At 35.3% G+C, this 12,587-nt stretch overlaps 1 protein-coding gene across 1 annotated transcript in view; it reads right to left on the bottom strand.

The window, feature by feature from the left end:
* LOC107598548 (type II inositol 3,4-bisphosphate 4-phosphatase) overlaps positions 1 to 12,587 on the bottom strand; it is a 164,806-nt gene that overhangs the window by 56,519 nt on the left and 95,700 nt on the right. Inside the window, exon 8 of the mRNA XM_016289922.1 lies at positions 3,170 to 3,274. Coding sequence (XP_016145408.1) covers positions 3,170 to 3,274 — 105 coding nt within the window. The remainder of the gene's footprint in view (positions 1 to 3,169; positions 3,275 to 12,587) is intronic.

Consider the following 12,587-nt stretch of genomic DNA (forward strand, 5'->3'; position numbering starts at 1 on the left):
TGTGTTTACGCAGCGTCCTTAAAGACAGAGCGCCATTAACAACATGAACTCAGAGACGATGCCTGGCTTTTAAACTCATTCTGTCATTCAGCTGTTCTGTACCAGACTCTCTGTCATGATGTAGAATTTCTTCTGTACATGAATATAATCATTTTAGCATCAGCAATTAATTGTTTTTTTCTTTAAAATCCCAAAAAGAAATTATGTATATAAAATATTCTATTATATATTGCTAATTTATCTACACTATCGTTCAAAAGTTTGGGATCTTTTCTATTAAAAAAATTATACAATATATATATATATATATATATATATATATATATATATATATATATACACACACACATACATTTAATAACAATAACAATAATAATACTTGGATTCAATTTTACATTAATGCAATTAAATTGATCAAAGGTGACAGTAAAGGCTTTTACATGATTACAAATATTTTCTATTCCAATTAAATGCTGTTCTTTTTAATTTCACGTTCATTAAAGAATCCTAAAAAAGTAATATAAATATAAAAAAAATATATAAATATATTATTTAAAAAGTATACAAAAATATTAAGCATCACAACTGTTTTCAACATAGATATCAGAAATGTTAGAATAATCAAAAATATTTTCATGATTTCTGAAGGATCATGTGCCACTGAAGACTGGAGTAATGATGCTGAAAATTCTGCTTTGATCACAGCAATAAATTACATTCTACATTATATTAAAATATATATATAATATTTCACAATATTACAGTTTTTTCTGTATTTTTGATTTTTAAAAAATGCAACCTTGGTGAGCAGAAAAGACTTCTTTCAAAAACATTTGTAAAAAATCTTACTGACCCCAAGGTTTTAAACAGTAGTGTATATATATATATATATATATTATTGTAAACTTTTAAGCATTTTAAATCAATTACTGACCACAATTATAAAAGTGATATTTAAAACAGATTTTGGAAACATCCTTCCATCCTCACAGTTGACATGTTTCCCAGTTGCTGTGAATCCTGTTATTCTGACATGCATCTTGTCCAATCAGGAGTGAGTGTCCTGCTGGGCTGTCATATCCTCATTTAGTCGTCTCAGTGCACGTCTGCACCTGTCAACATCTCCCCGCTGACCCCTCACTGACTGCAGCGCACCTGCCACCGGGATGCATGTGTGAAACGGAGCATCAGAGGGCGGCTGGCCCAAACGCACTCTGCTAATAGGGTGCTGTACTGATCGGTGAGAACACCGTGCTCTGTAGGGCTGTCAAAAAAAATTGTAATCTCGAATATTTGTCGAATTTAAAATAAAAATCCACATTCGAATGCAAAAACGTTGCATTATAATTTTAGGTGTGCGTTAAGGAGGCAGCCTTATCAGTGGCGCATGAGATGTGCTGCTGCGTAGTTAATTACAAATATTGTGGGAAAAGAGAACACCAATGCGGAGAAGATCTTGTTTACGTCAAAACTGAAACCAAGCCGTTCACACAGAATGCATATTTTGCGCATTTTCTAGAGGGACGTCTATAACCATTGCACTCGCGTCTCACACAAAAGAGCCGCATGTTTAGAAAGCCATGTAAAATTAATGCAAGTTCAACTTTGAAAAAAACATATCTCAAGACCTTATGGAGGGTTTTTTCCGCATCCCACTACAACTCATGTTTTTAAATGAAAAATTTACTCTGTGTGATTGGTTTTCGGCCCTTTGTATTAAACTATGCATACATACATGATGCTGTTTTGTTTATAGTTGTTTAAGCAACTTAATTAATTATAATTGGTTTATAAACATTATGCACGTTTTTCACCGATAGTCATTTTTTCTTATGCTTTGAATAAACGTGCATTAGTAATATTTTGCTTGGTGCACCCTCTTGTGGCCTCAGGAGAGAATCCAAAAGCTTTTCTTCACCCTAACTGAAATTATGCCTTTTAAATTCGAATATAATTCGAATTTTGATAATATTTAAGTAAAAAATTCGAATTTAGTTTTTCAGCCATTTTGACAGCCCTAATGCTCTGCTTCCCACACCAGAATAATCAGCCAGACTCATGCTACACAAGAGAGGGTGTGTGCTGTGAAGAATTACTTTAAAGCGTTAGTTCACCCAAAAATGAAAATTAGCCTGTTTTTTACTCACCCTCGAAGCATCCTAGGTGTATATAACTTTCTTCTTTCAGACGAATCCAGTCGGAGTTATATAAAAAATTGTCCTGGCTATTCCAAGCTCCACAAGTCATCAAATAAAGTGCGCGCATCCATAATAAAACATGCCACACATGGCTCCGGGGGGGGTGAATAAAGGCACCCTGTAGCAAATCCATGTGTTTTTGTAAGAAAAATATCCATATTTCAAACGTAATAAACACTTTTCTATCACTTCCGCTATCTGTCATATGTGGGGTCGAGAACGGCGCGCCCGGCGGATCCGACGAAGCAGCGGCAACCACATGTGACGGCCCCGGGTTGGACTCCGCTTCGTCCACGGTGAAAGCCGATCCGGCGATCCCCAGCACTAAGTTGATGTATACCCTCAGAGACCAGCACAGAGCTCTAGGCATGACGAAGCGGATATTGTCCTCTTTTGGAAGACCAAACAAAGTAGTTTCGCTTTCACAATGAAACACACAGAGTCTTCACGACATGGCAGCAGCGGCAACAACAATACTACAGTGAGAATTAAAAGTTACGCCTTCTTTCTTTGCGTGAACATTTGGGCGGCGTTATGCAAATCTTCCCACATAGTGACGTAGATATGTGGGGGCGTGTTAGAACGAGCCGTTTTAGGAGGGCGTGGCTGACTCTTAACTTTTATAAAGAATATCTCTTTTGATTTGAGACTTTAGTCTTTGCAACTTTACAGATCTTCTTTATGCACCAAGAGCTTGTAACACTCCAAAGAGAAAGGAAAAATTGAAATCGCATCATATGACCCCTTTAATAATTTTATTTCTAAGATAATTAAATTCATTAGATGATTCTGAAACAAATTTGCACAACAAAAGTAGCATGTTACTCTTTAAAATATTTATTATGTAATAAGGCACGTTGTTTTATTTATTATTTATTTATATGCAAGTTGCACAGAATGTATTCAGTACGCTAGTATTCGATTCTAAATAGAGAATGTAAAGAGAGGGAATAAGGAGGCATGAGACGCACCTGTTTTCCTTGGACACGTCACCCGCATTCTCTGTGTGTGCAGGTTGATGGGAATGAACTCCAGATATTTCTGGCCTTTGCTGCAGCTGGGCTTGAACGACGGGCCTGGGAAAGATCACCAAAAGCCAAGCGTTTATATATAATCTGCTTTAGCCCTCGTTCAAGAACAAAACAAACTCAAAAACAGACAGAGGAGCACAAACACACAGCGGGGGCTCTGCCATCTGCTTCTATTGAATTACAGCCGCACGCAAATACACCCCTTTACTGTTATTCTGACTCGTATGTGTTGGTCGCGATGCATTATAGCGGCGTGTTTGAATGCATTCAATTACAAAGCCACGATTTAGTCAGTCTGATTAAATTAATAAAAAGAAGGCAATTAAACATCAATTGAAGGCAAGAGCCTGCATGCAAGGCCTTTCATTTAAACGTGTGAAGGTAACGGCTTTCATACAGGCCTAATAAAGGATAAAAGAAGTCGTGGATGACCTTGAGTGACTGGAGCTGTAATAATGACCGCTCAGAGCTGCATATAAACACCGCAATCTGATTTCAAATATCACTTTCCCAAATACCAGCTCATTTATTCTTAAATCCACTAAGCACAGGGTTTTGCTCAAATTAAGCACCACCTGCTTCATACAAAAACAACCCAATTAAAATCTTCAGAAACGGATACTGTAAGCACCTATGGTGAAGCAAATATCGCCCAGCGACACACGGCGGGCTTTTGATCGCTTCAGTGTAATATATGCAAATATAGCCAACAAAGACTCTTTGAAACATTATCAGCGCTCGTAAGAACTTCCAAAATGAACTAATTATCTGACCAGTTGTGTTGTGAGCAGACAAAGAAATTAGAGGGGGGAAAATGAACAATAAATAAATAAATAAATAAATGATACGTCAAATAGCATTGGGTTCATAAAATGCTCATAAAATGTAAATCCAGTTAGGGAAAAACAAAAGATACTTCCTTTTATTTGATTATTTTCTCTTTGTTTTGGGAACCTGAGGAATGCAAACCAGAATAATTATTAATAATAATAATTTTCATACCAAATGAATGACACATTTCATATTATATAAAAATTCAAAATGGATCCGACTTTTAATTCTGATCGGATAAGCTACATTAAGAGTTGATAAAGTTATATATTTAAATTGTGTCCAATTTTTCCAAATTTCAAGTAAAATATGGAAATCATCCTGTAGCGTGACATCCTCAGCATGCACTATAATTTATGAATTACAGAAACATATCAATATAAACAAAACAACTGACTATTTAGGGTCTGTGATCATCATAAATATACATACTTGCATTTACATTTGTGTTTAAAGATGTAAAAAAAGTCTTCACTGTTACCTATCATAAAATTCATTTTGTCACAACTATCCATGAAAATATGTCAAATGACGCGTAAAATATGTCATATTTAAGATGCAGTGAATAAACCAATGGACACTTTGCTATCCCATAATGCCTTGGAATCAAATTTAAAATGATAAATAAATGTGACCCTAGACCTTAAGTGTCAATTTTTCAAAATTGTGATGTATACATCAACTGGAAGCTGAATAAATACGCATTATTTAAACACCATTTGTTAGAAGAGGACAATATTTGGCCGAGATACAACTATTTGAAAATCTGGAATCTGAGGGTGCAAAAAAATCTAAATATTGAGAAAATCGTCTTTAAAGTTGTCCAAATGAAGTTCTTAGCAATGCATATTACTAATCAAAAATTAAGTTTTGATATATTCACGGTAGGAAATTTACAAAATATCTTCATGGAACATGATCTTTACTTAATATCATAATGATTTTTGGCATAAAAGAAAAATCGATAATTTTGACCCATACGATGTATTTTTGGATATTGCTACAAATATACTCGTGTGACTTATGACTGGTTTTGTGCATCATCTTATATAAAATAAGATGATGATAAAAATGCCATGATGAATAAACGTACCAAGAAAGTTGCTCCTTGTGATTGAACTGCACTATTTAATGTTTTATTATTTATTTATTTGTTGTCACAGGTCAAAGGCAAGCCTAGACGGAAGATGAAGTTTGTATGCACTGACTTAATAGAGAAATTAAAATAGAGAAATTAAGACACAGTGCTTGTCAAGCTTGTAAGTAGTACAAGTTGTACCTTCCACTAATTAAACTTTGCTATATTATTTAAGTTTTTCCATGCTAATTTATTCAGTGCAACACCTCCGCATAATAAAAATAGCATTAATAAACATAATAAGTAAACGCTTTATTGATTTGTGTGGATGCAGCATATGGGAGTATGCTGAATAACAGCTGAATACCTAGAAATATCCTGCGGTGAGAGACTACAAATCTTCGAAATAATCTGTCACACTGCAGGACTAAAGAACCAGTCGAGGCGAAAAGTGATGCATCTACAAACTACCTTGAAAAAAGGTTTATGTCTGTTTGTCAGCTACGCAAACACAAACACAAACACACTTGGTCTCTTTTCTGTAAGAAAGCCAGCAGTCTCATTATTTCTGTTCCTCTCTGACTGTTTTTCCCTCATAAGATCTCCTTCTCAGCTACAGAAGCGCATAATGATGAGAGTTCAATGCGATCACGTCTCCAGTCAGAGATGAGTGTACTTGAGCAGGAGCATCAGACATGTTGCCTGGCTTCCATTAAATGCTCTTCTCAGAAATACTGAGGAAAAAGTCCCAGGTCCACCATAGAGCCTAGAAAGCACAAGCGGCATGACGATACGCACTAAACACACAGCTAGCTATTGGCACAGAAGCCCCTGACTGCTTCAGCTTCGCTGTAGGTCTCTTGTGCCAAGCGTTTTCAGGGTTTTCCTCCCGTCAGACAGGCACCAGAGTCCCAGGGCAACAGCAGCAGGAGTAGGTTGTGGTGTCTGCGGCCTGCAGGCTCGTACAGCGCAGACTGTCTGTGGCTTTTGCAGCGGTTCTGGGGAACAAATCAGCATCTGTTTTTATGCTTACATGAGACAGCTAAAGCCAACAAAGAACAAACAGTGCTGCTAAAAATGTCATTTCTGGGAATTTTCTCACCCTGATGTTGTTACAAAACACTTCTGAGTTACTTTCTGCCATTGATTGCTGTTAAAGTTGAAATTATATTACACAGTCCAAGGTAAAAAACACATTTTGATAAAAAAAAGAAAAGTTGGGAGGTTGCATAAAAGCTTAGCTCAGTAGCTTAGTACATATAAGATACATAAATGTTAGGGATGCACGATATTGGATTTTTGCCGATATCCGATATGCCGATATTTTTCAACTCATTTTGGTCGATACCGATACCAATATATTTCCTTTTGTTTGGAAACAACACCAAGTCTCTCCTGTGCAGAAATTATACGCAAAATATTTTTAATTTTGGTTAGTTTTTAACAAGAACTTTGTTAGAATTAAATAAACAACAATGAAGGTTTTTTGACAGTACATTTACGCTTTAACTATAGCCTAAATAAACTATATATCAATCGCTGCATTTCCCCCCCCCTGGTCTAAAGTAAAATTCAGAAAATATTTTAGCGCTTATCGATGCTTGATTTGTTAAAAAAAATAAAACATTACACATTAATGAATAAATCAGTATATATAAAATTAATTTTCAAGTGTCATGTTTAGATTTTTTTTCATGTAAGCTATAGCTTCTGACCTTTAAATCAAAACATACTCATTACTTTATGACATCAATTACTGCTTCATTTATTCAGAAACACAGTCTAAATGTTATTTTTGTAGGATATTTTACTTTTAATTTAATTAGAAGTCAGACAACAGCGCCGCCTACAGATTAAAACTCTTTACCGAACGGGCGTTAGGACCCGGGGAAGGCTGCCGCTGCACGTGCTTACTGTTTACTCTTATCACACACCAAACACATCATTCTGTACGTGCTTTCACAGATTAAATGCAGCAATCCAAAACAGTCAATCTAGTCATCATTCAGACAAAACTTTGCTTCAAGAATGAGCCACACTGCTGACTTGATCATTAGCACACCTTGAGCACATGTGAGTTAATGTATTCCTCTTATAGGCAAGACATATCGGCATAAATTTGTCATATAGGGCAGATGCCGATATTTACATTTAAAGCCATTATCGGCCGATTTCGTTATCAGTCCGATAATAGCGTGCATCCCTAATAAATGTAGTTTCATTTGTCTTAAGGTTTTATTTTTTACATTTTGCACCCTGTTTTGTCCCACTTCTCAAGAATCAGTGTGTTCAAAAGTTTAAGTTTGGTACGATTTTAAAAAAGGAAAAAAAAAAGAAAAGAAAAGTTTTTAAAAGAAATCTCTTCTGCTGACCAAGGATGCATTTATTTGATCTAAAAAACAGTGAAATATTATTACAATTTAAAATAAATATTTTCTATTTGAATACATAGAAAAATCTCATTTATTTATGTGATCAAAGCTGAATATTTAGCATCATTACTCCAGTCTTCAGTGTCACATTATTGTTCAGAAATAATTCTAATACGCTGATTTACTGCTCAAGAAACATTTATTTATCAATGTTGAAAACATCTGTGTTGCGTCATATTTTTATATTTTTGTCAAAACCATGATACATTTTATTCAATTAATGTATCCTTGCCAAATTAAAGTAAAAAAAAAACTTTGAAAAACCTTTGAACAGTAGTGTATATACAATTTCATATGATATTTTATAGTGGTTTTATGTTGTTTTTTAGGAGCTTGATAGATGGACTGATTCACTATGCTACTGCTACTATATATATATATATATATATATATATATATATATATATATATATATATATATATATATACACACAAACAGATATTTAAAAATTAATTTTTTTTGTGATCCACAGGAAAAGAAAACAGAATGTACATTTGCAGTAACACGAGGGTGAGCAAATGCTGAAGAAAAGAAAAACTCCTTTAAAGAAAAGTCCAGGAAGCTTCCTCACTTATTTTAATTACCCTCAACTTATTTTGTGACTCAATGCAGTCTTTGCTTGGATTTGTCTTACTTTGCTTCCTTTCCCCACAGAAGTTGTAACTATATCTTCCACATAAAATTCTAGTGATTGATAGTGACATTCAAGTAGAAGTGTTGTATTAATCTCATTAATTGTCATGTGTAGCTTGAAGCTAATTTTAATTTCTCCGTTACCCATATATGATTATATTTCATTACGTTTGTAAGAAACTTTACATTTCCAAAAGATTTTTAATTATAGTAATATAATGTACCACATGCTGATCAGAGGGGTGTGGGTGGGATGTAATGCCAGAGTAAAGTAAAGCCACAACTTACACAAAAGTGCTCATGATCATCTTTTTTCCTGACACAATCAATCTAATGCAAAATTTATATCTGCTGAATGTAAGCGTTTCCATATTTCAAGCTTGCCTGCTGCACTGGGGACATCACATGCATATGCGAGTCGTGAAAATTATGAAAATAAATCTAGGAATTTATTTAAGATTTTAGAAAATCTTAAGTGGGGTTGAGGCATCAAAAGTAACTAAGTAACTAAGCTTGTTTTATGGATGGTAACTGTAATATTATTAGTAATTAGTTACACTACTAGTTACTGCAAAAAGTAATATTATTACAGTAACTAAGTTACTAGTTACTGCCCAACACTGGTGATGGGGCGGGTGAGACTGCGGGTTTCTCCACCCCGGGCCGCACAATCTCGCTGGAGGACTGACAAACAACAGGATTAGCTCCCAGTGCCTCTAATTCCACCGGCTGCAAACAATGCTAACACAAAATGATGAATTCATTAGTTAACACACTCTGAAGTACCCCGAGTCAGCCTTGTCTAATTAAAAATGAATTAAACGAAAGGGGAAAAAAACACCACAGAGCTTGTTTGTTTTTTTTGAGACCTGAGCCAAACGACTGCAATACCTGCCCTGAGGTGAAGAGGGCGGCGGGAGAACGGATCTGCCCTTTTGAGAAACGCCGGCTGAATCCAAACACTCTCTCGAGCCACAAGTTGCCAACCTTGTGATAACATTAGATATCAATAATTAATACTCTGCAGTGGCACTGCAGTGAGTGGATTATGACAACATCCCAGGGGACAGGAGAACATACACAGACACGACGGGTCCAGCAATCGGCTAATCCCTTAATACTGTCGACTCGTTTTTCTAGCATATTTTACAGCTCTCATTTTTTAAAGCTTTAATATTTTAGCTGCAGTGCTTTAAAGGAGGATGAATTAGGGGTTGCTGAGGTTTAAGCATGATAACTGTACTGTCAGCATGGCAAAACACTCTCTAAATGCTCTAATACCCAAAGTCAAGTTTTGTGGCTTTTAGACCATGTGTATTGGAGATTATTCATATGCTAGTGTACACGCATATATGCATTTTACTGCATTTTGTCCAATCAAGTGCTCTCAAGAATGTCTTTCATGCTAATGCTGCCTGCAGCCGATTAGCATTAGTCTTGGGTCGTTCTTGAACGATTCGTTCATTTTGAACGAATCTTTAATGTGACTCGGGAAGAACGAGTCGTATCGGGGAGTGATTCGTTCAGTCGCGCATGCGCAACATCCTATAGGTTCTGTACTGGAATTAGTCAAGTAGTTCACCTGGTTCGAGTCTTCGGGTTTTTCCGAGTCGTTCGTTCATCACGTGACAGCCCCATAAGCTTTAACCAATGCAGTCTGAGCCGGAAAGAGAATTGATTAGTTCATCTCTCGAGTCTTCGGGTTTGAGTCGTTCATTCATCACGTGACAGCCCCATAAGCCCAAACCCAAAGACTTGTCAGATAAGAGGTGAGGTGAGCTAATCATAGACTGAAGGCCCAGGTAAACAATGAATTCATCTTTTCTGTTTCTTATAGCAGTTTTGTATTGTTTGTAGTGTGATCAACGTTTGCGTAAGTAGTAGACGTATTAGGGAAGTTACACGTAACATTTTAATTACATTTTGCTAAAATGAACGAAATGGCTCGAAAAAGGATTTGTTCATTTTGCTGAACGAGACTCAAAGGTCCGAGTCGGTAAAATGATCCGAACTTCCCATCACTAATTAGCATGTATCAAATCATGGTACACGGCTGTGATGTAGGCTAACTAAATGCTAAAAAGAAGAGACCAGAAGAGACCAATGCCTTGTCCAAATACCCACACTTGCGGTCTAAGTGCGCAAGACTGTCCAGTGTCCTAAAAACGCAGTGCACTTAACGCACACTAAATTTACACTATCTTGAATACAGCTCCAGAGCGCTATTCGAGGCTTAGTGTATCCCATCATGCATCATGTTTTGAAATAAATCGTGAAATTTTTGTTGAGATCTCACGAGACGTCATGGTTAAATATTAATACAATAATTACATATAATTACATAGAACTGTCTTATCAACTACACGGTATTATTTCTGTCTTACAGTCATTCATATTATCACAGAAATACTGGGGTGAAAGTTTATAGTTCAGATATAAACATTGATATCTATGGCAGCGATCAAAATAGAGCAAATCACCTTTTGAAAGTAACTACGCTTCAAATAACGTTTGTGTCAATTGCATTGTTTCGCCACTAAGTGGCGAAAAGTGACTTAAATGTATTTGTTATTGAGTGAATTATTCATTCAAGAGAATCCTTCAAAAATGCTGATTCATCCAGTAATGAAATAAGTGAAGTAGGTTTATGAGTGAGTCGTTGAATCATTGATACAAACAACTTTTTCATAATTGTAATATTAAAAATTGGTGTATTAAATTCTTCTGCTCTGCATTTATTTGATCCAAAGTACAGCAAAAACAGTACAATTTAGAAATATTTTTACAATTTAAAATAACTAAATAACTGTTGAATATATTGTAAAATGTAATTTATTACTGTGATTTCAAGGCAAAAATTTCAGCATCATTACTCCAGTCTTTAGTGTCACATGTTCCTTCAGAAATCATTCTAATATGCTGATTTGCTGTAAAAAAAAACATTTATTATTATTGTTGAAAACAGTTGAGTAGATTTTTTCCCGGTTTCTTTGATAGAAAGTTCAGAAGAACAGCATTTATCTGAAATAGAAATCTTTTGTAATATTATAAATGTCTTTATCGTACTTTTGATCAATTTAAAGGATTAATTTATATAATCACCCCCCCGCTTTAACCAATGCAGTCTGAGCCGGAAAGAGAATTGATTAGTTCATCTCTCGAGTCTTCGGGTTTGAGTCGTTCATTCATCACGTGACAGCCCCATAAGCCCAAACCCAAAGACTTGTCAGATAAGAGGTGAGGTGAGCTAATCATAGACTGAAGGCCCAGGTAAACAATGAATTCATCTTTTCTGTTTCTTATAGCAGTTTTGTATTGTTTGTAGTGTGATCAACGTTTGCGTAAGTAGTAGACGTATTAGGGAAGTTACACGTAACATTTTAATTACATTTTGCTAAAATGAACGAAATGACTCGAAAAAGGATTTGTTCATTTTGCTGAACGAGACTCAAAGGTCCGAGTCGGTAAAATGATCCGAACTTCCCATCACTAATTAGCATGTATCAAATCATGGTACACGGCTGTGATGTAGGCTAACTAAATGCTAAAAAGAAGAGACCAGAAGAGACCAATGCCTTGTCCAAATACCCACACTTGCGGTCTAAGTGCGCAAGACTGTCCAGTGTCCTAAAAACGCAGTGCACTTAACGCACACTAAATTTACACTATCTTGAATACAGCTCCAGAGCGCTATTCGAGGCTTAGTGTATCCCATCATGCATCATGTTTTGAAATAAATCGTGAAATTTTTGTTGAGATCTCACGAGACGTCATGGTTAAATATTAATACAATAATTACATATAATTACATAGAACTGTCTTTTCAACTACACGGTATTATTTCTGTCTTACAGTCATTCATATTATCACAGAAATACTGGGGTGAAAGTTTATAGTTCAGATATAAACATTGATATCTATGGCAGCGATCAAAATAGAGCAAATCACCTTTTGAAAGTAACTACGCTTCAAATAACGTTTGTGTCAATTGCATTGTTTCGCCACTAAGTGGCGAAAAGTGACTTAAATGTATTTGTTATTGAGTGAATTATTCATTCAAGAGAATCCTTCAAAAATGCTGATTCATCCAGTAATGAAATAAGTGAAGTAGGTTTATGAGTGAGTCGTTGAATCATTGATTCAAACAACTTTTTCATAATTGTAATATTAAAAATTGGTGTATTAAATATATTATATATACACTACCAGATTTTAAGATTTTTAATGTTTTTTTTTATTAAAGAAGTCTCTTCTGCTCACCAAGCCTGCATTTATTTGATCCAAAGTACAGCAAAAACAGTACAATTTAGAAATATTTTTACAATTTAAAATAACTGATTTCTATTTGAATATATTGTAAAATGTAATTTATTACTGTGATTT

Source organism: Sinocyclocheilus grahami, unplaced genomic scaffold (assembly GCF_001515645.1).
Source record: "Sinocyclocheilus grahami isolate Dianchi unplaced genomic scaffold, SAMN03320097.WGS_v1.1 scaffold252.1, whole genome shotgun sequence".
NCBI lineage: Eukaryota > Metazoa > Chordata > Actinopteri > Cypriniformes > Cyprinidae > Sinocyclocheilus > Sinocyclocheilus grahami.